The sequence below is a fragment of the Trachemys scripta genome, chromosome 3 (assembly GCF_013100865.1).
Source record: "Trachemys scripta elegans isolate TJP31775 chromosome 3, CAS_Tse_1.0, whole genome shotgun sequence".
In the NCBI taxonomy this organism is placed as follows: domain Eukaryota; kingdom Metazoa; phylum Chordata; order Testudines; family Emydidae; genus Trachemys; species Trachemys scripta.
The window spans coordinates 73,377,919-73,404,371 of record NC_048300.1 but is presented as its reverse complement, the minus strand read 5'-3'; the positions used below and the strand labels follow the sequence as shown (position 1 = coordinate 73,404,371).

At 41.0% G+C, this 26,453-nt stretch overlaps 1 protein-coding gene across 2 annotated transcripts in view; it reads left to right on the top strand.

The window, feature by feature from the left end:
• Window positions 1–518: 518 nt before the first annotated feature.
• The window catches only part of LGALS8 (galectin 8), a 29,198-nt gene continuing 3,263 nt past the window's right edge, over window positions 519–26,453 (top strand). The window contains exons 1-8 of one of the 2 annotated variants that reach the window (XM_034765055.1): window positions 519–666; window positions 2,897–3,037; window positions 7,032–7,120; window positions 8,458–8,668; window positions 9,903–10,022; window positions 13,318–13,374; window positions 13,454–13,480; window positions 15,355–15,443. In XM_034765055.1, the coding sequence (XP_034620946.1) occupies window positions 2,999–3,037; window positions 7,032–7,120; window positions 8,458–8,668; window positions 9,903–10,022; window positions 13,318–13,374; window positions 13,454–13,480; window positions 15,355–15,443 (632 nt within the window). In that variant the 5' untranslated portion in view covers window positions 519–666; window positions 2,897–2,998. The remainder of the gene's footprint in view (window positions 667–2,896; window positions 3,038–7,031; window positions 7,121–8,457; window positions 8,669–9,902; window positions 10,023–13,317; window positions 13,375–13,453; window positions 13,481–15,354; window positions 15,444–26,453) is intronic. The other variant, XM_034765056.1, reaches the window with a different exon arrangement.

The window sequence follows — 26,453 nt, the reverse complement described above, 5'->3', positions numbered from 1 at the left end:
GCAGACAATTGTCTGTTACCTGTAAACAGTTCAGTGGTGAGCTGGAAAGACAAGGCTACAGACACTAGTGTCATGCAAAATCTGTGTCCTCCTGACAGGCCTTCGGATAATTTTTTGGAAGCAATGGCGCAGAAGACAGTTATGTGTCTAATTTTAAGTTCCCCACCCTATACCAACCAGCTGCCATGGTCAGGGACCATGATGCTAGCACTAAGAGCTAGTATCCAGCTTAAGGAAGAATTTCATTCTCCAGGGCAGCATCTTTCACCATGATGAAATTCAAACAACTATTTTAAAGTGCATGAAAAAAAAAAAAAGTATAAAAAGAATAAAGCAATTTGTTTCAAAAAGACAGTTTTAAACAGTAATCCACACGTGGTGGAAACAGAACAGCCAAAAATAAAGCTATGTTATCAGCAAGTGACCTGTGACACACACTGGTTCTTTAAGGAATGCCTGGGGAGGAGGCTTTCAGAGCAGTGTACATGTGGTGATGTCATTGTGTTGGTGCATGGGAACCAGGAAATAGGAGTGGAGGAACCATTTTTACTGTGCAAGCAGAGTAACCAGCTAAAACAATCCACAACTGATCGAAATGGAAACAGATACATTTGATTTACAGTCAGATTTCAGTTTGTAGCTTTGAAGAGGTTATTCGTTACAAAGGTAAGCATAAATTAAATATGATTTAAACAGATTGACAATATCCCTTCAGGGAAAAAAAACTGTTGAAATTTAAAAAACGCAGATGTGTTTGGATACAGAAAACAGGGCTGACTCCATTGCGGGGAGCATCGAAAAGAAAGAAGAACTAGAAAATTAAAAGGACCCTGCAAGGTTAAAATCCTATTTTAAAAATATGCCTTTACTTGTATTATTAAAAACTCCTCTGATTATTAAAATTTAAACCTTTAAAAACGAATTTATTTTACACTAGTCTTATTTTGTTTCCTTTTTAGGTTTTTCTCAAATGAGTCAATTTCACTTTATACAGTCTGTCTTCACTTTCTAATTCTGATGTACTAGCACAATCTTGGAAAGTCTGGGGAACAGACATTACAGGGGAACCTTTATTTCCAAAGTAACACATTAATTTTACTGCACTGCTTTTTTTTTTTAAAGGGGATACTTCTCTTACTATTGTTTTTATGTAAAACTTTTTTTTTTTTTTTTTTTACAATATCTGTGGTTTGGGTTTAAATTGACCTGGCCACAGCTCTTAAAGTAATTCTTAAAGCTCATGGAGAATGATAATTTGACTGCCTATAGCGAATGGCAGGATTATCTGCCTGTTAGTGTTTATTACCAGGAATATTTTGGAGTTAGTGAGATATTATTACACCAAAGTGACATTTAAGGTTATTACAATTTTTTTTTCATTTTGGAGCAGAAAAACTGCATATGTTTACCAGTTTTAGAAAACCCTAATTTCAATCCTGCTCCACATTTAGAAATAGAAATAATGCAGCTCACCACTTTCAGTACTGTCTGGAGACTTTAACTTAAGGAATATTGCAAGTAATTTTCTCTCTGTTGACAGGGAGAGGAACTTGGGCATCTGCTGTGCATTTCTATCAGTGAATCCCCACCCACAGGCAGAACCCAGCAATTATATACCATTCCCTCATTCCAAAATACAGAAATACCTAAATTCCAACTTTCTCTCCATGTTATGCCCCACTTTCTTGGTATGAAATTGCCACACTGTCCGAGGCATCCTGCAACACTGCCAAGATTTCAAATGCACCACAGGCTTACACACTTAATATCCTTTAGCTATGCCAGTTTGTATATGTGCCACAGAATTCTCAAGCTTGTTCATTTTCCGTAGTCCCAGAGTCCTCTTTTTTAATGAAGTCTAGATTGCTGTCACAGGTCATGGGAAGGAGCAGCAAGGTCTAGTGAATAGGCTACCAAATTAAGAGTCATAAGATCTGGGTTCCATTTTTGACTCTTCTACTAGTCTTCTCTGTACTGGGAATATCATATCTCTTCTGTGCCTCTGTTTTTCCATCTCTAAGATGAGGCTAATGATATTTGCCTTTGTAAATTGCTTTGATGGGGGAAAAACCCTATGGAAGAACTAAGTATTTTGTTGCCACATAATAATAAAATATAGAAAAAAATAAAATATAATAAAAAAGTTACAATAGGCCACACCTCCACTGAGAGACTGAAGTAAATAAATCATGATGCACGAGTACAATAGTTGACTTTGTTCTGATTAGTCAAATATATTGTAACAAATATCAGGCAGTAATACAGCAAACATAGGCCCCACTAAGTCTGCTTAAATGAAATAGCCTTTGTTTGCATAATAGAATACTATAAATAATATTATTGTCTGTAGGTTTACATTTGGGTATTACATTCTGGTCACTGGGATGCCCTTCTGAAGAAGGGAGGGGTTGCTGAGTACAGGACACACTAAGAAGCTGTAGTTTCATTGCTGTTCATAGCGATCTGTTCAGTGACTCTGTCAGTATTGTCCTTGAGCTATTCATTGATATCTGGGATTGTATATGCTGAAGGATATAGAAAACAGAAACTTTTTGTCTTAATTGTGATTTTTGCTAGTCTTTTCATCGCATTATCAAAGGTAAGAGAACCCATGGTCTTTTGACTGGTCTATTGAGAATCAATTATTCCCAGAGTTCTCAAGCAAACTTTGTAGCTATGTACACACTGCCCTATTGTAAGGGGTATGTCTTACTGGGGCAACTAAGCACTTAATTTTCATATCTTGTAGAAACTGTAAAATTAAGCCAGCAAATTCCTGTTAAAACATTTTCATTAGTATGTCAAAAAGCATGAAGAAAATTTAATATTTTGAAGGCTGAACAAGGATTACTTCGTTCAGTTTTTTTAATTAAAACTTAATTTTGGTTTTCCAAAGGGATCCTTTCTTCAATGCCAACAAAACTGAGAAATTTAACTATATTCAAAATCCATCGCTGGTCACACACAGCCAACAGACTTGGCTGAAGGAGGGACGACGATGCCCTTGGACCAACTGCAGAAGACAATCCATAACCCGGTAATTCCCCATCGTGTAAACAGCTTCTCCCTGAAAACACTGGGCAGCTTTACCCCACGGGACTTTGCTCTTACGTCAGCTAGTCAGAACTGTGTGCTGTTTGTGTGATGATAGGAATATTGAGAAATCTCCAATATTTCTCATATACACGAGAATAACACCTGCTGCTTTCAGTACAGTTCCTGTTAATAGGGGTAAGGGACTTGGAGTTGTGTGTATCTTCAAAGTTAAAGTATAGTATTTCCAAAAAGGAGAGAGCACTCATAAATGTGGAGTATCACAAGTCTTATCATCATGTTGTGTCAGCATTGCCCCGTCTCAATGGAAATGTGAGACTTAATCAGGTGGAGCACTTAGCCATACCTTTTAGATAGGAGACAGAGTTGGGCTTTTTGGCATCTAGAACAACTACGTGTATCTTCCCCATTCTTCATAATTTCCATGTTCTTTTTTGGGGCTGAACCCAGCATTGTGTAATTCTTTATTATTTTGTAGTTCTACGTTTGTGTGGGTTTCATGACCTTGTTCTTGCAGAAGCTGTATTAGTGTATTGGTTTGATTTTGGTTATGTAAAGGAGGAAGTTGAATGGGAAGCTAGTTTTAAACTTAACTATGAAGGGACTAGCACCCTCCAATAAAAATACATACGAGCCTACATTACAGGCGAAGCTGGTAGCACTGCCTATTATGAAAGTTGCCCGACACTTCTCAGTAGAAGACACTGTCTTCAGTTGAAACAACGAGGAGTCCTTGTGGCACCTTAGAGACGAACAAATTTATTTGGGCATAAGCTTTCGTGGGCTAGAACCCACTTCATCAGATGCATGGAGTGGAAAATACAGGAGCAGGTATAAATACATGAACAGTATAAATACATGATGAAATGGGTTCTAGCCCACGAAAGCTTATGCCCAAATAAATTTGTTGGTCTCTAAGGTGCCACAAGACTCCTCGTTGTTTTTGCTGATACAGACTAACACGGCTACCACTCTGAAACCTGTCTTCAGTTGCTTATAGCTTTGTCATATGTTGACTGGGGTAAAATTTTCCTTGCTAGGTGTCTAACTCAGGTTGAAGTTTTCTAGAAAATTTCAGCCAAAATGGTTCAGTTGTTTCCATGAATGAGGCTAGTGAAAAAGTGTTATTTTGCCCATGTTAAAAAATTCTGGTGACCTTTTCTTTCAGGCAGACCATTCATCCGCTTTTAAGCCGGACAGTCCTGATTTTGGAAAGGTTTGTCCCTGTCCTGTACTGGACGTAGTTTTGTCCAGTATCATCATGCATGCAAGGGCATACAGGCGGAAGCAGGCCCACGCTGTTGCGGAAGTACTGGAATATTTGGTATTCGAGGATGTGTCAGTGGCCATTCTGTTTTCTTTGGAAGTCCATGCTTTGGAGCGGGAACTTGAAATTTGGCGTGGGGTGGAGGAGTAGCTTTTGTGTAATGAATGTGCCTTTTGCCTTCCCCATGAAAATCTGCTCAATTTTGGCCAAGTTATGAGTCTTTGAAAAATCTCAAATTGAACATGCTCAATAGACTTCTTAAATATTAATAGCTACATTTCCAGAAATTTCTGTCCATACGGAACATACTCCAGTCCAGGGCTGAGCTGGACTTTACTTGCAGTTGCGGCTATGGGCTATGAAAGGATGGACATGAACTGAGAGCAAGGAGCCTGTCTCTCCTGTGCTCTCAATAACCACCCTGCTGGGCCCAGGCAGAATAGAGGAGGAAGCTGCATAATTCAAGACAAGGACAAGATCTGGACCTGTGGAGGGGCAGGGAGAGTAGATTGGGACAAGAAACCAGAAGGGGTCAGGGGCAGAAATTGGGACTGGAGGTTGATGGAGAGGAGCAGGAAACTGGGAATGGAGGGAGGAGGGGGGAACAACCTGGGACTGTTTGAGATGGGATACTGGGACTTGGGGGGGGACTGGGAGCCAGTAGGTATGGGAGGGGGAGACTCAGATCAGATAAGAAGCTGGGGGTAGAGACTGGAAGTGGGAATCAATGGGAAGCAGGGAAAGATGTGGGGGAGGGACAGATCTGATGAAGAGACAGTGTGGTGGGAGAATTGGGATAGTTTAGACAAGACTGGGACAGGGAGCCAGGTGTGTGTGACTCTGAGATGCACTTGTGCCCGGCCAACCAAGCGATCCAGATAGCTGTATATCTGTGACTTGTCCTCTTTGCCACACTTCTCCAATTAGTGTCATCTACCAACCTTATCAGTGATTCTATGTTTTCTTCCAGATCATTGATAAAAATGTTAAATAGCATAGGGCCAAGAACCAATTCCTTCGGAAACCCACTAGAAACACACCCACTTGATAATTCCCCATTTACAGTTACATTTTGAGACCTATCACTTAGACAATATTTAATTTTTAGTGTATACCATATTAATTGTATATTGTTCTATTTTTTTAATCATGCCATGCAATATCAAGTCAAATGCCTTACAGAAGTCTAATTATATTACATCAACACTATTACCATTTATCAACCAAACTTGTAATCCAATAATAAAAAATAAATAAATTAGTTGACAGGATCTACTTTCCATAAACCCATGTTGATTGTCATTAATTATATAACCTTCCTTTAATTCCATATTAACTGCCCCTTTATCATGCCTAGGATGGATGTCGGGCTGAGAAGCCTATAATTATCTGGGTTATCCTGCTTACCCTTTTAAAAAATTGGCACAACATTATCTTTTTATCCAATCTTCCGGAACTTTCATAGTGTGCTAAGACTAGCAGTCCAGTGAGCTCCTCATCTGGCTCTTTTAAAATTCTTGTGTCAAATTATCTGGACCTGCTGTTTTCAAAATGTCTAACTTTTAGTAGTTGCTATTTAACATCCTCCTGAGATACTAATAGAATGGAAAGTGTTAGCATATGAAATGACTACATCATAAGAACATAAGAATGGCCTACTGGGTCAGACCAAAGGTCTATGTAGCCCAGTATCCTGTCTTCCGACAGTGGCCAGTGCCAGGTGCCCCAGAGGGAATGAATGGAACAGGTAATCATCAAGTGATCCATCCCCTGTCGCTCATTTCCAACTTCTGGCAAACAGAGGCTAGGGACGCCATTCCTGCCCATCCTGGCTAATAGCCATTGATGGACCTATCCTCCATGAATGTATCTAGTTCTTTTTTGAACCCTGTTATGGTCTTGGCCTTCACAACATCCTCTGGCAAGGAGTTCCACAGGTTGACTGTGCATTGTGTGAAAAAATACTTCCTTTTATTTGTTTAAACCTGCTGCCTATTAATTTCATTTGGTGTCCGCTAGTTCTTGTGTTATGAGTAGTAGTAGACAACACTTCCTTATCTACTTTCTCTATACCAGTCATGATTTTATAAACCTCAATCATATCTCCCCTTAGTGGTCTCTTTTCCAAGCTCAAAAGTCCCAGTCTTATTAATCTCTCCTCATATGGAAGCCATTCCATACCCCTAATAATTTCTGTTGCATCATTTGTTTTTCCCCCCAAATACAGAACAAAAATGTTTATTTAACCCTTCTGCCATTTTTGCATTATTATTGATAATTCTACCATTTCCATTTAGTAATGGACTAATACTATCATCATGATTCTTTTTGTTCTTAATGTACTTAAAAAACCTTTTTTTAAATTGTCCTTAACTCTGCAGGCCATATATTTTTCCTTGTGTGTCTTTGCTTTCTATACTTTCTAGATTCTGTTTTATATTCATTACTATCAACTTTCCCTTTCTTACATTTATTACGTTTTTTATTTTATTTTTTATAATTGCCTTCACTCCCCCTTTAAACCACATTGTTTTTTTAGCCAGTTTGGCCATCTTTCTTGTTATGTTGATTATTTAGAAAATCTTGCTCTCCAAATCATTAGATAAAACTGGGAATTTTGCTATATTGGTTTTGTTTTCATTGTTCTTTTTGACCTAAACATCCCCAAATGTTATTTTGAATATATTCTATTTTCCCCTCCTTCTCATAGGTTATTCCATACACTGGGGCAATCCTTAGTGGTCTTCTTCCTGGAGAACTAGTTGTAATACAGGGAAGTGTTCCTGATGATTCCGACAGGTAATGTCTAAAGCCATCTGACTTTCAAGAGGTTATATTGTGAATGAGCCTTTGAGGAGGCAAGCTGATCAAAACCCAACTAAATGGCTTTTCATAGCTTGCAGGATACACATTCATTGGAAATGTTTTAATTTTTCTATCATAAAATTGGGACATTATAAACCTGATCCTGCTTCTGTCAGTGGAGAGGCTCATTACTGTAATGGACATTGGATGAGATCCCAAGTTGTGTGACTGAAAATGACTGAAATCTTTGAAAACAAACCCACAGCCTCAATAACAAACATTTTTCAGTTTTGAAAAAGTAATTAACGTATTTCAAAGTGACACAATCCTTAAATCTTTAATTTATATTTAAAAACTGAGAACCCATAGACTAGGGTGACCAGACAGCAAGTGTGAGAAATTGGGAGCCTATATAAGAAAAAGACCCCAAAATCGGGACTATACAATCATTATATGTCGCTATACAATCAGGACATCTGGTCACCCTACCATAGACACTTATAAAATATGTTGATTTATAAAATGCTCTGAATATGTACAGTAGTGTCACACAATGCTGAATTTATGTGTGTGTTAATAGGAAGCTAAGGAGTAAATAAAGGCTTCAAGGTGAAATTTAAAGAGAATAAATAACTCCTCACCTTCCTCCCTGCACTCTGCCCACTTTTTTTATTTTGCTGCTTGGCTTCCTTTGTTTCCTCCTCCATTTGATCATATTCAGCTTCTTATGATCCAGAAACCTTTTCTCTCTAAGGGCAGCATCTGAAATAATAAAAGTGTTGTCACTTGGAAGAATCAAGCTTCAAATAGGGGGGAGGATGCATGATCTGATGGCTATGGTCCAGGATAGGGAATTGAGATCTAGGTTCTATTACCTGTTCTTCCACAAGTTTCCAATGTGAATTTGGTCATTTAACTTATTTTCCCATCTTTAAAATCGGAATGAGGATTATTTAGGGGGGTAATGAGGATTAATTTATTAAAGTGCTCAGATGTTATGGTGATTAGCACCTGAAAAATGCTTATAAGTTATTCTAGTTCTCAGTAACAGATTAAGGGAAAGATTTTTGAAATCCCATTGATTTTCAGTGGGAGCTGGGAGCATAACTGCCAATTGTGCCTTTAAAAATCTTCCCATTTTTGGTTAGTCATAAATTAGTATTATGTATGTATCACTTCAGTTTTTTACTTCTAATTGTTTTGTAATCACCATTACTAGGTTTAATGCAAAGTTTTTGTATTAAGAACCAAAATGTAATTAGATATTTGAAACTGTTGAGAGAATACTTCTGGATGAGCTGAACTGAATGTGTGTTTTAATTTGTGGTCAGGTTCCAGGTAGACTTCCAATGTGGCAGTAGCACAAAACCTCGTGCTGATGTGGCCTTTCACTTCAATCCCCGCTTCAAAAGATCGGGCTCCATAATCTGTAACACTCTGGAAAAAGAAAGATGGGGTTGGGAGGAGATCACTTATCAGATGCCTTTTCAAAAAGGGAAGCCATTTAAGATTGTCTTTATGGTTTTGAAGGATAAATTCCAGGTGAGTCCCTAAGGAAGGTGAATATTTAGCCACTTGTCATGCCATAAACGCAAACTAATTTGGAAGCGTCAGTGTCACTATTGTTTACAGCTATGTACACTTCGATTACAAAGAGAAACTATAGGCTTTCGCTGAAAGAGGGGCACTGTTGAGTAATGTAGGCCTTTACTTTTATATACAGGTACCTGGAAAGTTGTGTGTTGAGGGAGCAAATATCTTCCTGATTATACTAGCTGTTACACAACCCCTCCCTTTCCCATGTGTAAAAGGGCTTCTCTTGAACACAGCAGCCTTCCTGCACACAGAAGAGTGCTGAACAATGCTCTCTGGATCAGTCAGAGGAAGCACTAAAGAGAAACAAATATTTGTCCAGCTCTGTCCAATTGAGATAAGACGGGTGTAGCTCTAAATAAGTCTATAGTCCATATGTCATCAAATGGTGATGTGCTGAGAGAATCAAAATATGATGAGAGATGCAATATCAAAACCAAAGTACAAATGTGCAGTAAATTTATCTTTGTTATTGAATGCCATTAAATATTCCACAGTATTGTAAAGAAACATAACTAGGCAAGTATTTCTTTTTCTCTACCAAACTCCCTGAACCATGGTGTACTTTAACCTTGTTCTGGAAGAGGAAGAGGATATCTCTGTCTCTAGCTGTTTAATTCCTGGTTAGTCCATCTAGTCTTCTCTTGATGGATTATATCTCCAGGGCTTTTCAGAGTGGCTAGAGTACAGTTTTCTCAAGGACTGTGTTGTATTTCTTGAGTTAAAGAAACAGATGACCATATTCATTTCAAGTAACACTAGTGAGGTTGTGTGGTAGGGTCATTTTGGTGTGGAGCTAATAGAGAAGGGGAAGTGTTTGTGTGTGGGTGGGGAGAAGGGAATATTTAAACATAACATATTAAGAAAAAGAAATGAAGTCAGTGATTACAAGGTAAGCCAACAAAATCAACCCCCAAAACAGTCAATAGACTTCATGCAACTTAACCATGATTATCATATTACCCATAATGTTCACTATTTCAATTTCAAAATGTGAAGGAAAAGAAAATGAATTTAAACCTAAATTCTTTGTTGTCAAAGGCATGTTCCAAAGTAAGAAGCTAAAACAAAACACGACTGAGTAAAATGGAGAGAAACGTAAAGGTTTAGTAGTGATCTTATGTTGAGTATATAAATACTATTTAAGATATCAGTACATTTCTGCCTTTTTCTGCCTCTCTAGGTGTCTGTAAATGAAAAACATTTGCTGCTGTACAACCACAGAGTTAACCTGGAAAGAATAGATACACTCGGGATATATGGGAAAGTACAGATTCGGACTATACAGTTTGTTTCTAATAATGTAAGTTGCTGAATTGGATAGTTAATTTTCGGTTGCTTTTCCTTATGTCTTTCTACTTCGTATTATGCTGTACTGAAGTAAGATATCAACAGTGAAAATGAAGTAACACAGAAGTAAAATCTATATGAACTTCAATATAGAAGTGCAGTAATGTCCCCTGACATATCCAGTATAATGATTTCTTCCCCTATTCATCCCCCCAAAATATTATCTGAATGTCTTGTTCCTTAAATGTCAGATAACCAGGGTTATACTGTACAACTCTGAGTCTTAACTAGAGCTACAGCTAGTCATTCCTCTGCCCAGTGTCAGAATGTCTTTTTTTCTATTTTGGATTTGAACTTTCTGTGTTGGGGAGAGAAGCCCAGCCTACACACTTACATCACAGTTAATATGAAAAACAGATTGTATTAGGGTGATCAGATGTCCCGATTTTATAGGGATAGTCTTGATACTTGGGACTTTATCTTGTATAGTTGCCTATTGCCCTGCACCCCCTGTCCCAATTTTTCACATTTGCTGTCTGGTTTCAGAGTAGCAGCCGTGTTAGTCTGTATCCACAAAAAGAACAGGAGTACTTGTCGCACTTTAGAGACTAACAAATTTATTAGAGCATAAGCTTTCGTGGGCTACAGCCCACTTCTTCAGATGCATACTCTAGATTGTATGCAGAAATAGGCATGTGTAATTTACCCCCCTTGGAGATGAAGACCGGAACTTTCAGCTGCTTGTGCTTCAAAATGATCCCTGGAGCATCTTTCCCAGAATAATCTACTTCCAAACACTTGCACTAAGACAGAGCTAGAACTCTTTACAGAGTGTTTACTTGTATATGTGACCTTACTTTATCGACCAAAACAACACTAACTTGACTGATTAGATGGTGAATGTACCTTTTTGAGTCACCCTTTGGCTGGGCTGCAATGCTTTGAGATAATATGGAGCAGCACAGTGCTGTCTCCTAATTGATTCAGTCAAACTGCCAAATCTGTTGAAGGTGAACCAATGGGAGGGAACGGCTCAGTCTGTCTCTCTCCTGCACAACTCAGTATAGAAGACAAGATCTGTTTATTACACAGGGGAGACATGCAAAGCCCCACAGACTCTCCAGATATGAAGGGGCAGGTGAGGGTCTCCCCATCCCTCCCTTGCTATTCTGGAGGTGAAGCTCAGCCTTCTGGGCTGTCAGTCAAACGAGGCCCTTGTGAAGCAGCCAGGTCCACTGCAACAGCTTCCCTGTTCTTTGTCCTAGCCTGAGGCTTGCTTCAGTAGACAGCAGCATGGGGACTGCCAGCAAAACAGCAAGGAAAGTGCCATTCCTCACTCCAGTGCAGACAGTGGCTAGTGAGTGCAACAAGGCAGCACAGCACAAGGAGTTGGGGAACAGCCCAGAAATGCAGTTAGGTAGGACAATTGTTCTCTCCCCTTCCATACCCAAATCCGACTCGTTGCTTTTATCTGCCTATGAAGTAAAATTCCATAGAAACTCAGATGGAAATATTTTTTTTCCTGTTTGAAAGCTCCCTGGATTTCTACCTGCTAATCACAGCTTAAATTGTCCTTGTTTTCTGCCAGACCTCTAGCCGAATTCAGGTCACCAGGGTAATAACTGTATTGAAGGGAGGTAAATTTGGGCCTGAGAAAAACAGTGACTGGGCTCTGAAGAGGTGTCCACCAAGCTCTTTTATGTATGCAGCATGGATGTAGCTCTATATCTGGGTACTTATATGGCCCTCAACAGCTAAATGCCTGGATTAAATGTTAACATGAAGCTGAATGTTTCAGTTTTAGAAGACTGATTGTGGATGTAGTTTTGGGGCCAGCAAGTGTTGAACAGTTTGACCTCTGCCTCCAAGTGCAATACAAAGAGAAAAACACATACGTTTTCTTAATCATAGAAGAAAATGATGGTGTAATCACAGGTTTTCTGTTTTTGTATCTTTATAGTTTCTCTGTTGCTGTTCTGAGGCTGACCACAAAGTTGTATCATTCTCTCTACTTTTCTGTTTTCCTTTCCTGCTAGTGGGGACAGTTCTGCTATCTTATGCAATGAAGAATGGAAAGGGTTGCCCTGAACCAAACAAGTTGAGGTTATGAGATATGAAAGTGGCTAGATCAAAGCTTGTTCACATTTAGCCACATTTAAATTCAAGATTCAAGTTATATGCCATGTAAATTATGTCATGTAAAAAAAACAGATCACTTTGAAATCCCAAGGTCCTCTAGGATCCTATTCCTTAAAGGCCCTGCGGAATTGTCTTCCTCATTCCATTTAGGAATGCTGAATATGGTGTCCTCCAAAAAATCCCATCAGTATTATATTGAGGATCTGCCTGAAGGGTTACTCAAAAGCAATACAAGATGACAGGTCCCAGGCCTGTCAAGTGAGGGTCCAGCCTGAGCCAGATCCTTTTAGACAGCACAATGTGGTTTCACTAGACAAGGAGTGGGCAAACTTTTTGGCCTGAGGGCTGCATTGGGTTTCCAAAATTGTATGGAGGGCTGGTTAGCGGAGGCTGTGCCTCCCCAAACAGCCAGGTGTGGCCCAGCCCCTGCCCCCCCTCCCACCCCCCCCCCCTCTTTCCCCCCCCCCCCGCGACCCCCGCTCCATCCACCCCCCCCATTCCCTGTCCTCTGACAACCCCCGGAACCCCCGTCCCTGACTGCCCCCTGCCACCCCATCCAACCCCTCCTCTCATTCCTGACTGCCCTCCCCTCCCCCCCGGGACCCCTTCTCCCTAACTACCACTGGAACCCCTGCCCCTGACTGCCCCCAGCCACCCCATCCAACCCCCTCCCCGATTCCTGACTGCCCCCCGGGGACTCCTGCCCCCATTCAACCCCCCTGTTGCCCACCCTCTGACTGCCCCGAGCCCTGTCCACACCCCTACCCACTGACCACCACCCCGAACTCCCCTGCCCTCTATCCCCTGCTCCCTATCCCCTTTCCGCACAGCCTGGAGCACCGGTGGCTGGCGGCACTACAGCCGCACCGCCCAGAGCACCAGGGTCAGACAGGTCTCCCAGGAATTCACAGCGCTGCTGCCCAGAGCATTGCGCTGGTGGCGGAGCAAGCTGAGGCTGCGGGGGAGGGGCCGGGCACGAAGGTCCTGCGGGCCGTAGTTTGCCCACATCTGCACTAGAGTCTTTTGAATAACTTTTAACCATAGTCACAGGATTTCCATAGTAGTCTAAAGCCACACATTTTTGTGTACAACAAACTTTCTAACAAACTTAGTTTAGAATCAGAATTCTAGTATATGTGATCAGTGATCTTAATATCTTTTCTCTGCAGTCTTTACAAGGCTCTCAGCCATCATCTTTAGGAATAACAAAGATAAACTCAGAAAATGTACGTATGCATATACTGTGGTTATGTGATCTTCCCATTCTTTGATGTTCTAGTTAACTTTTTTTTTTTTTTTTGGTAGGGAGAAGTGCCTGATGGTTCACAACTTGTAAGTATTGTTTTATATATGTAAATTGCAAATATTAAAACATCTGACTTGGTTTAGCTTCAACTTCCAGCCATTTGAATCATGTTCTATCTTTCTCTGCTAAATCGAAGAGCCCATTATTCAATAATGTTCCCCATGTAGGTGCTTATAGGCTGTAATCAAGTCATGATTTGAAACTATTTGCAAATTTGACACACACAGTTTTGGCCATTCTTAAAACGGCCAGAGGAATACATGTCTCCCCTCCCGAAGCTTTAACATTTAGCCCAGTGAGTAAGGGCACTCACCTGGGATGGGGTAGACCCAGGTTTAAACCCCTGCTGTGGAACAGATCCAGAATGGACTTATTCAAATCACTGAAAATTCTGAAAAATTTGGTTTGACCCAAAACTGATTTTGTTTTTTTATTGAACTGCCACTGAACCAAAAAATTCAGTTTCGGTGGCATAAGTGGCAGTGTGCACAGCGCTATGGTGGCAGGAAAGCTTCCCCCACTGACATAGCTACTGCCACTCGTTGAGGTGATTTTAACGTCGATGGGAGAGCTCTCTCCTGTCAGCATAGAGCGGCTACACAAGTGATCTTACTGTGGCACAGCTGTGCCACTGTAAGCTCGCTAGTGTAGACATAGCCTGAATTAATGGGGGAAATTTTAATCCTGTGCACAAAAACTTATCTAAAAGGCAGATAAGCTTGCTCAAGTGCAGATTCCCACCACAGCTCCAACCCTTAAAAGCAAGGAAATATGGATTTAAAGGGAATACCCTGCTACACACTCCTGAAATCAATCATTGTCAATGGGCTGGTGCCCACCCCAGAGAAGTACCTTCTACTGAAAGAATTGTACACACTACACTCCATACATTCATCTTACTTGCACAAATCCTTAATTCTGATATCAGCAACAAGGGCCTGTGCCTGGAACATGTCCAGGGCCCAGACTGCTGGAGGAATAATAGTATATTAAGGAGTTCCTGTACATCATGAGGGCTGTAGGTGTAAGGACTCTGCATGGAGAGGAGTTGCAAGATTCTCACCTAATCACATGCTTCAGAAGCTGGGGTTTTAATAGTCATGTCAAATATCATGAGACTCGTGATAAAATCATGAGAGTTGGCAACACTGCTGGCACTAAAGTCCCTTTAAATTGAGCCAGAGAAGCCTTTGAAACACTGATTCCAGCTTAGATAAGTTTTTAGCCTGTGAATTTAATATCACTCCTTTGACATGCACACCCTGTACCTGCAGGCTCATCATCTCAGGCAGATGATGATGCCCATGTGAAGCCTCAGGGATTGTCCACACCAGGACAGGGGGCTGATTGCAGAATCAGAGGCCTTTTGGTACATTTTTCACAACTCCAGGGCTGTAATGTTAACAATAGGCTTGTTCCAGCTCAGTAAACAGCACAAGTCAGTTCCAGGAAGGGAAACACCCAGTTGCTGCTGCAGGCAGGACATATTTCTGAGCTCAGGAAAGTGAAACTTACTCTGTTGCACTGTCCAGTGGTAGCCATGGCTGCAGAAAACCCCAGGGAAAATCTTCTGGATGAAGCTACATGTACTATTTGTCTGGAGTATTTTAAAGTCCCATTTGTTATCCAAAAGATTTTAAAAATTAAGTATAAATACTAAATAAAAGATCCTGGAATGAACATGCCTATTTACCTTCCCACCCATAACTAGATCATCCCAGTGGTGGGTGAATATAATTTATTAAAAGACATGGAAAATTTGAAAAAGACAAGTAGACATGGTCAGATTACTTAAAAAATACAAAAGGAGAGACTGTCAGCAGGGAGGTGACTGATGGGCGTCATCAGAATGTATGTTTAAAGCCACAGGCTGTAACTCCGAGCACTGTTGCCTTTTCAGGTGGTTCCTTACATTGCACGGCTTAATTCTGCACTTCGTCCTGGACGGACAGTTGCCATCAAAGGAGAAGTGAATAAAAACCCAAACAGGTCAGTAAATTGCAGTGCTCTTACATCCTAGTAGGAGATCAAATTGTAACATGTAATACTGTCATTGTTCATTACTACTGTTTTTAATATCTGAGTTACTCTGTCATAAAGTCTGATTCTTCCCTACTTGCTGCACCTGCCCAGAGGGGGGGACATCCTCAATCCTACCTCAGGCTGACCATCTGAAGAAATCTGGATGCAGTTCTCTCAGGAGCCTAGCAGCACTGCTCCTGAGTCAGCTTAAAGTTCTACACTGACACGTGACTGTTTAAAAAAATTTTTTTTTTTATTTTATTTAGTTTTTTTTTTACTTAGCAGATGTGCACCCTGTATCTATTCAGGGCCATAGCTGTTCAGTTTAAAGCATATGTTCAGCTCTACAAAACCATCACAGTTGTGTAACATGTTGACAAAACTTATCAACCAACCAAATATGAATGATGGAAAGTACAGTCTTCGTGCAGCCCTATTCTACACATGTTCATGATGCTTCAGCTGTAACACCTCACCTTGCATGGCAGATTACTTCAGACAGATCCAGGAGCTGATGAAATGCATCGCTGATTCAGTGCATCCAATCACCTTAGAAGAGGTCCAGGATTCCCATAATAAATTCCTGGACATTTTCCATACTTATTCCACATGTGTAGCCCTTCCGATCAATGAAGCTATATTGGATCCTTCTAAGACCATTTGGCAGACTCCAGTGACAGCACCACCCACTTGTAAAGCATGCTTATAGGGGGGAAAAAAAAAAAAGCTACATCCCAGCCAGAGATTGAGTTTTTAATTCTCTCATCCTTCACCAAACTTGGATAGTGGAAGCGGTTAATAAGTGCGATAGCCAACACTATGTTAAATCTCCTTACAATAAGGACCAGAAGAAGCTCGACCTCTTCGGTTGTAAGGATTACTCTTCAGCAAACAATCAGGCACTCATGTCAAGCTATGACTATTCGAACAACAATAAATTTAACACCTTTACTGAATATCTATGAGAGGCACATTGTGAGCAATTCAAGACCATCAGCCAAGAAGGTCAGCTCTTAGTGAGAACATCATTGCAAGCCTCCGTAGATGCAACTGGTGGACCATGATGCAGATATTGCTGCATGGTCCATTTCCACTGTGATCATGATGCAACGAGCAACATAGCTCCAGTTGTCAGGCTTCCCTATGGAGGTACTGTAGATAATACTCTTGAGGACCTTCCTTTGGATGGTCACATATTGTTTTTTGGAGTCTACCAACTACTTCCTTCACACCTTGAAAGCTACTCTTAGATCCACTGGGATCTATACGCCTGCAAACAAAAAGTTTAGCTAGTCTCAGACATCAAATATCTCACCCAGCTCATTTTTCTAGCTTCCGTAGTTCACCTAAACTCTCAGCCAAGAGCCCTGGATACTCAAAAAAGAAGACTGCTGCTGCCATAGCTACTTCATCCCAGCTACCCTGTCATGCAAGCATCAGTTTTGATGCCTTGGTCAAGAGTCTAAACCACTCACTCCATAGAGATTTACTGCAGCATTATTCCATTCTCCTTGCCCCTTTTGGATACCATCTCCCCCAATTTCAATCTGCATGGGAGAACAGAACATCTGAATATGGGTTCTGGAGGTCTTAACATTGGAGTTATTCCATCAATGTCATGTCCATCCCTCCCTCCCTCCCGCCCTCCTTCCCCATCCCTCTTCAGGGACCCATCTCATGATCAGTTCCTGAGTCAGGAAGTTGCTTCTTTCCTAGGCATAGGGGCCATAGAACCAGTTCCACTTCAGCACAGGAGGGAAAGGGTTTTATTCCAAGTACTTTCTTGTCCCCAAAAAGAATGGGGGATGAAGGCCAATATTAGCAGAAACAACAGAAATTCAAGATGGTGATCATTGCAGGTATAACTCCCTCTCTAGATTACAGGGATGGGTTTGCATATCTCAACTTTCAGGACACACATTTCCACATTGCAATTCACCCCTCTCACAATAGGTTCCTTTGATTTACAGTCAACCACAACTGCTTCCAATACAGCATGCTCCCGTCTAGCCTCTCCTGTGCACCCAGGGTATTCTTAAAGGCCCTGACAGTTGTGGCTGCTCCTCTATGTCCTTTAGGCATAACTGTCTTCTCTTATCTCGATAGGAATCAGCCCGACTAGACAATCAGAAGGTTCTATTGGCCATACAAATGACAAAGTCCTTGCTTCACATTTACGGCCTCCAGATCAGTCTCAGAAAGATCCTTTTGATCCAGGTTCAACAGATTTCATAGGAGCCTCTCTAAAGGTTGCTATAGCTGTGGACAGATTTGTGACTCTACAGAATCTTATTGCTAAAATTTCATCAAGGAACTGTCTTCAGCTGTCGGGTGATATGGCAGCATGTGTCTTCCTGACCCAGCATGCCAAATTACCTCTCCAGTGTTTCCAGGGATGGCTCAGGACCGTCTACAGACCAATAAGCAGTCTCAATAGACAGGTCTCCATTCCCCATTGGGTTCTGGACTTGCTCAGTTGGTGGAAGAACACCTTCAAAGTCTGTGCAGAATTCTCTTCTTTCAAGCTCCTCCAACTGCCATCATCATTTCAGACTCATCCCTTGTGTTGGCACTCACATCATCCCAGGCAAATGGTCTTCACAGAGAGTCTTCTGCATATCAACATTCTGGAGTTGAGGGAAGTCACCTTGCTTCCACTTCTGCTATTGATCCAAGCCAAATCCATCAAGATCATGGCAATGTGGCTTGCATGTTCTACATCAATCATCAGGGTGGAGCACACTCCTCCTCACTCTGTGCTGAAGTAATAAAACTCTGCAGTTGGTGTGTGGCCACCCAGATATGTTTCTCAGCTTCTTACCTTCTGGGTATATAGAACACCATGGCTGACTATCTCAACAGGCACCTCTCTCAGAATTATGAGTGGGAATTGGATTTTTGAGTTCTCAACAGCATATTTCTAACCTGGGGATTTCCAGAAGTTGAACTTCTTGCCAATGCAACCAAAGCAAATTGAAAGAAGTTTTGCTCAAGAGTGGGTCTTGATCCTCAATCTCTAGATGCCTTCCTTATTTCATGGACAAAAGGCTTTCTTTATGCTTATCCACCAGTGTCATTGTTCTTGAAAGTTCTCAACAAGATCAAGCAGGACAAGCACAAGGTCATTTTGACTGCACCAACTTGGCCAAGACCAGTTTGTTATATTTGTCTCATTTGATTTACTTCTCGCCCACTGTGGCAACTTCCAATCAGTTCCCATCTGTTATTACATGATGCTGGTCAGACCCTTCATCCTATGCTGGAAGTTCTGTGGCTCCAGGCATGGGGCTCCTTGATGGTTCTTGGAGTTAGACATGTCCTTTTCAACATGTGCTGTTAAACAGTAGAAAGGAGTCCATGTGACATACTTAACTTCAGAAGGGAAGGAGATATACCTCTGGTGTACCTGCTCTTATTTCCACTGTCCTTGACTACCTGTTGGAATTTTTAAAAAATCAGTTCTTACTAGGAGTTCTGTCATTCATTCATTGGTGATCCCTCAATTAAAGGATGATCTCTACCACAGATTTACATATGGGCCCTGAGATGACTCTGGAGTCAGATTCTGGAACCACAGATCCGATCGCAGTAGGTACAGATATATTTCCGGGTGGGTCAGCTGCCTGCTGGAAGAAAGTTCTTTCAAGGTACACTTGGTGACCATGACAGCCTTTCATTTACTGCGAGAAGGCTTTTCGGTTTTTGCTCACTCTGTCAAGATTGCTTGCTTAGGTCTGATGAATCTTTTTCCACAAATTAGAAATCATACTCCTATATGGGACTTGAACCTTGTGCTTATGCCTTATGAAACACTGCTTTGAACCATTAAGTATATGTTCGTTGCTTGACCTATCAATGAAAATTGCTTTCTTGGTGATCATCACTTCTGCCAGGAGGGTTGGAGAACTGGGGGCTTTAATGGCAGATCCCCTCTCCCCCCATTTATAGTGTTCAAGGAAAAGGTCTTCTTGTGCCCACATCCTATGTTTTTACCTCAAGTGTTGGCTGAATTTCATATCATCAACCAGACCATTCATCTCCTGTTTTGTTCTCCCTACCCCCACGGAAACTGCATCAGACAAGGAAAGAAGCTGCCTTCCACACCATGGATGTTAGAAGGGTATTAGCCTTCTATTTGAACAGAACTAAACCATTCAAAGTGTCACATACTCTTTGTGGATCCTTTAGATCTTTCTGCAATTGAAACAATCTCCATCCAGACTTCCAAGATGGATCTTTGGGTGTATCATTTCATGTTATGACTTAGCATTCAGTCGCCTTGTAGAATTTTAGCCCATTCTATAAGGTTGCAATCTACTTCCATGGCATTACTCAAGAATGTTCCAGTTACTGAAATTAGCAGAGCTGCAACCAGGACCTCAGTACATACTTTCTCAAACTACTGTGCTTTGGTTCATGCCTCTAGAGTTGATGTTGCAGTTGGCAATGCAGTTTTGTCTTCAGTATTAAACTTTATTCCAAAGATCACTTCTCCCTTCAGGAATACTGCTCTGGATCACCTTCAGAGGAGCACCCATACAGACACTACTCAAAGGAGGAGAGGTTACTCACGTTGTATAGTAACTGGTGTTTGAGATGTGTCCCCCTATGGGTGCTCCACTTCAGGTGCACATGAACCCTCCTTCCCCATTGCTTTGGAGTTTCCTCTGCTGGACTTTGTGGTAGAGAAGGAACTAAGGGGGTTCCCCCATGCAGCCCTGTATATCCTTAGTATGGGGCATGAGGCTGCATGGAGGGCGCATGCATGGGCCTTTTTGATTTAACAACTTTGATGCTTGCTAAGTTCCTAGTGAGCTAACAACTGTGTGTGTGTGTGTGTGTGTGTGTGTATATATATATATATATATCTTTTCTTATAGTTTAAGAATTTGGTTTATTGTAATAGGTTTATAAATTTATACTAAAGTAAGTTCGACTGTACAAGGGACCTACAGGCCATATCCTGTATGTTGAGCTAAGGCAAAGTTAGCATATCTCTGTCTGGAACCTTTCACCCAGATAGCAAAGTCAACACACTTCCACATGTGTGGGACCTTTCACCTAAACAGACAGATAATGGTAAAATGGCATAGGGGGTTTCCAAGTCTGTACGCTCAAACTTAACAGGTACACCACAAGGAAAGAACCAAAATAATTGGGAGAACAAAAATAACGTGTGTATAATCTTAATGTCATTAATATGTATGTACATGTCATCAATATGTACAAACATACTAGCCTATGGAGTAAGTGCACCTTACATTTTTTGTGGGTAAAAAATAAAGTTTGGGCATAAAGGAGGGTTCAGACACCTGTGCCCTATACAAAAGGGGCTTGCTAAAAGGCCTGTACTTGTTTTTCTTAAACTTTCTAAGTTCCAAGGGGACTAGGCTAAGCTTGGTTTCCCTAAGTTTTTGTTCTTAGTTTTGTTTATTAGGTTTTAATTTTAAGTTTAAGTTAATTAAATAAACTCTAAATTAGCTTTGATAGCTCTTAGCTCTAGCTTGCACCTCTCACTCAAGAATTATGGAACCTGAACCGCCAAAGGTGAGGCTGGTCCTGTGTGTCTCACCACCAGGTTATCAAGAAAGAGTGTAAGGCTATTAATCAAAGCTTTGTAGCATAATAATACCATAATACCATATGCATCTTTTGAAGAGCAGTAATACAATTGTAATTTTGTAACTCTAATTATTTTACCATTTGATTAAAACTTCATTTATCTTAACAACAAGCCTTTAAGGCTATATCTGTCTCAGTGGGAGCTTCCTGTCTTACCCCCAAGGGTCCTTTGTAAATTCTGTAAAGCCTAATTCGGAACAAAAACCTTAATATCTTCTAATCAAACAAATTGGTGATCCCAAACCCATACTATCCAAATTAATATTATTAATCTCCTAAATCAGGCAAGAGACTGGTGAGCCAGCCAGGAGACTCAAGGTATGTGAGACAGGGATTTTCAGGGATTCCAGGCATCTTTAGACCCCTGAGAATCTCACCCGAGGCATAAGTAAAGAGGTAAAGTTAGAGAGCAAGATTGTATGTCTTACTCACTCACTTTTAAGAACACAGGAACTTGATTTCCTGTGACTGCTTCTTGGCAGCAATCCTAGTATTTCCTGTTATGTACTGTGGTTTGACTTAGACTTTTAGCTTAGGGGGTTTGAATTTAATCTTGCAAGATAAAGAGTAATAATATTATTATTTAAAGTGTTGTATGTGTTTAAGGGGCTTTGTTGAAGTTTAAAGTTATAAGAAATGGTACCAATAAGATATTAGCAGTAGCATTGGGCTCGCTGACCCACACTAGTGGTGGCGGGAAAGTTGATAAATCTATGCATTAATTGCCGCCAAAAGGCCACAGTAACTCAGAACTTGTACGGTTCAAGCTACCTTATTTCAGTCCCCTCAGCTTTCCCAGGCTGCACCTCTGATCCGTCTGCCTCAGTTTCTCCCAGCTGTTTAGCAGGTCCCAACAGAGGAAAAAGACCTCTCGATCAGCTACAAGCCATTGAGGGAAGAGAGGGGAATGTGCTCCAACCCCTCTATTGTTTACTTGGGACTTATTGAACTAAGTGTAAAAACTGGCGTGGGGTGTTTCCTGTTGTTTCTGTGAAGGGACGCCTTCAGTTTCCGAGTAAAGAACAGCAAAGTGTTCATTATATAGTTTATTACATAGGCTAATCAATAGTGAAGTGAAATTCTTTGTTTTAGAATTGAAATGAGTTCTATGTTACGTGTTAAGATGAGTGGAGCCAGGGCAAAAGTAGAGTCTGTTGGAGTTACCCGCAGTATGGCTTTAAAAAAAAATTGCCAAAAAATACATTCAGGAACACGAAGGAGGTTTAGTACAACTAAGAAATAGCGAAATGATCTCTGAGCATTGTAACCCATGGGGTTTTTTAAGTAAGTTGTTTAATGTTGAAACAGAGCACAAAAAAAAAGCTAAACTGGTTAAGGGAAATGTTAAATGTCTGCTTGTGGCTTATAGTTTGCTGGGAAGAAATTAAATAAAAATGAAAGTTACTCAGAAAAGCCCAGCAAACTTTGAATAAGGGTAAACTTTGAGTAAGGTAAAAAAGGTTATTCAAAATTTAACAAATCAGCTACATGTAGTGTCAAAGAAATGGTCAGTACTTTTCCAAAAGAAGCAGGAGTTAGAGAAAAGTTTAAAACTGTGTAGATACCAGGTACAGGAAGCAGGAAAGCAAGCACGTTGTTGGCAGGAGCAAGTGGATGCCAGCTTAAAATCACTGGACGGCTATAAGTCAGACAGTGTTGGCTGTTGAAAAGAATCGAAGAATTGGAAAAGATAGGAGACGTGTTAGAGAAGAACAAAAACTCAGTTCCCATCCCTACTGGCATGGTGGAACCAACGAAAATAAAAAACCTGCAGCGCCAATTACTAAAAGTAGGGCAAGAGAGTTAGTTCAGGCTAATACAGTACCTTGAGGAGCAGAGTTGGAAAGTGAGTCTCAGGAGCCACAGGGAGAGTCAAAAGGGGAAGTTAGCAGTGCAGAAGCTACTAGCAGTTTGCAGATAGAAAAAGGAAGTCCCAGGATGGCATCACAAAAGGTAAAGTTGATTGTCATCATAAAAAAAGCAACTAGTAATGTAAAGGATGAGATGAGCAGAGAAAAGGGGGAGAAAATATCCTCTCCTCTCTGTTAATGTTAGGGTTACCATACGTCCGTATTTTCCCGGACATGTCCTGCTTTTTAGTTGTTAATCACTGTCCGGGAGGATTTTTTAAATATATATAAACGTCCAGAAAATCAGAGGTATGATAACCCTACCCACTGCCCCCTCTCCTCTTGGGGTGTCAGCTCGCTGCAGCCTGTGGATTGCAAACCCCCTTCCCCCGTGCTGCTGCAACCCCGCGCCCGCGGTGGCGTCTCTGCAGGCAGCTGCAGGGGACCCATGGCCGCTTCTCCCTCCTCTGAGCATTCCCCGCGGCTCTGGCAGTCTCCCCCCTCCGTCCCGGCCGTGCAAGGAGCCCCCCCGCCAGCCTCCCCCCCCATGAAGCCGCTGCCGGGTCCTGGCGCAGGGGAAAGTTTCTCATGGCGTGGTGGCGGCTCCCGGGAGCCCGAGCTCCCCCACCCGGGAAGGGCCCGCGTTGCAGCAACTCCCGCAGCCTCCTGGCCTGAGCCGCCGTAGCCTCGCCGGGTCTGGCTGGGAGCGGGGTGGAGGCTCCCCTGAGCCTGGGGGCAAGGCCCGGGCCACGCATGCAGCACTTCTCTGCTCCAGCCCGGCCAGAGAGGGAGCCTGCGGCTGGGGTGCAGCCTCACAGGTGGGAGTGCGCTGGGGCTGGGATGCCCAGTTCGGGGGCAGGCCCGGGGCCCGAAGCAACTTCCCGCCCCCCAGCTGTTGCTGCGCGGGGGAAGCGCCCGGCCGGGGGCGCAGGGACTGGAGAGCAGTGGGAGCTAGGGGAGAAAGCAGCTGTTTCAGTGGGCTGGGAGAGAGGAGGAATGTGGCAAGCTCAGGGGAGGAGGCGGGGCTGGGATTTGGGGAAGGGGGCCAATAGGGCAGAGAGGGGGCGGAGTGTGGACAGGGAGTTTGGGTGGGGAAGGGGTTGGAATGGGGGCGGGGAAAGGGCGGAGTTGCGGCGGGGCAAGGGGCCCCGTGGAGTGTCCTCCTTTTTCAATGTACAAATATGGTAACCCTAGTTAATGTCCACCCCTGATAGTGAAGAGAGAGTGCCTTTAGAGACTGTAATTGTTCAGGGACTAAAAGATGCAGTGACACAAGTAGCTAGTGTCTGTGATGTAGTAATCTCTAGGTTACAACAAAGAGAGATACAACAACCAAGGAATGCAATTCCTGCTCCTCCACACAATGTTACATTGGGACCATAAAAATCAGAAGACCCAGCCCCTTTGGGTGAACACTTACTGGCATTTGGGCGATCATCAGCATTGCCTAGGTCCCTAAAATTCTGTGCACCCTCTACACCCGCTTGATATATGCTAGTATCACCTGGTGTACCAGTAAAACACCCTACTACACCAGATCTTAATGGACTAAAAAATGTCCTGCGTCAGTATAGAGATGTCTTAAGTGTAGAACAGAGGTTTTATGGAAAGTTACCCTGCTTATCAAGGATTATTCCCAAAGAAAAGTTCTAATAGCTCTGATTTAAAAAAAAAAAAAAGTACATTTGGGTAGAAAAAGTCAAAACATAAAAATTATAGATTCAAGCTCAAATAAAAGCTCAAATCCCAATCCGGATAAAAACCCCTCAGATTCTAATTCTGATTGCCCTGTAGCAGTTGTTACAAATATTAAAACCCTAAATCTGGTAGCTAAGCAAGTAGGAATAAAAAAAAAAAAATTCTTCTGTTGCAAAGCATGCACAATGTGTACAAAAAAACAGCAAAAGTGTTTGGCTTACCAAGGGAAGATTGAATTAAAATCTTACAACTCAGTGAATTGAGCATGATGGATTACTTTGCTACCTGAGTTTAGGGTAGAAAAAAAAAATCTTTTAATTTACTACACCGTTATTGTTGCTCTAAGGGTAAAACTAAGCCAAAATCACAAATTTAAAAGTAAACTGTTACAGCCCCATAAAACCAAATGACAGGGTCGTGCTCAATTGCTTAAGCATGTAAAACAAAACATACCAATACAAAAAAACCCAAACTATTATATTCAACCCAAAACTTATCCACAGTACTATACACCAGGTTAATAAAAAGAGTCACCTTTAAATATCATTTGTTTAAAGTAATCTTGTTGCCATCCAGTGGCTAAAAAAAAAATTGGCCCTTAAATAATAACTCAAAGGGGGGAGGATGTAAATTCTATACCACTTCACCAACAAATTCAACTTCCCTAAAACACAAAATAGCTTATAAAACTTAAAAAAACAAAGCTATTTGTAATAATCTGATAATGGGGTGGGGGGAGTTTAACCTTATATAAACTTAAATATAAAAATTAAAAGCAATATAAAGTGCTCATTATAGCTAATTTTCAAACCTAATCAAAAGGCAAAAGTAATGTACTAAATGTAACATTTAAACTTAAGGTTCAAAATCCAATTATTAACTATAATTATAACAATCCAATACCAAATAATGTAACTTGTCCAATAATAAACCCAAAACCTGCTAGTGGTCTCACCACAATGCCCATAATAAAAAAAGTTATTAATCAGGTTCAGTTTATGCATATTCCTGTAGTGTTAAATTTGTCTAGGTGGTATCTAAAATTTTTTAGCTATTGTCAGCATAGCAAAGTGGCTTCCTTTTTCTCAGTATAACTTGTAAATAAAATTTCAGCCTATCAACAACAAGTGCAAAATATTGTTTTTTTGGGGATGAATAATAAAATCCTTAAACCACACACTTCTAGAAAAAAGCATAGCTTAAATCTTCTTAAAAGTTTAGAATCCCTAACAGAACTATTTGGTTTAAAAGTGTCAATTTAAAACCAAGTGAATATTAAAAAAAAAATTTGCAAACATATAAATTGTGTTACAAAAAAAAAAAGCCAACCAAGTGGTCAATCCAATATTACAAAAAATAAAAAAACTGTCTCAAAAAAAGCAATGTACTGTTTATAATATGCATAACATAACCCAACTATTTAATAAAACCCAATGTAAAATTAATCAGCTAATCCCTTTAAACAAGAAAATTATATGCGGATATAAAAAATACACTGTAAATGCAATCATTAATATATTACAATCCTTAAAATTAACAAAGGTTCCTTACTTATTTAAAAATAAGCAGCTGTTAAGTTGGTACTGTCACAAATGTTTTCAAAGGCTTAAAAAAAAATATCCATGTTTAAATTCATGCCAGCATTTATCAGTGTGTGCTATTAAAAATAAAATAAAATCTATAACACCTCACCCCAACCAAAATGGTTGTTCTCTTTCTAAAAATTGTATAATGGCACACTCCTAGTATGTCTCATTACCAGTACTTAACCCAAACAAAAATGTGTACTGGCAATTGGTAGCTATCC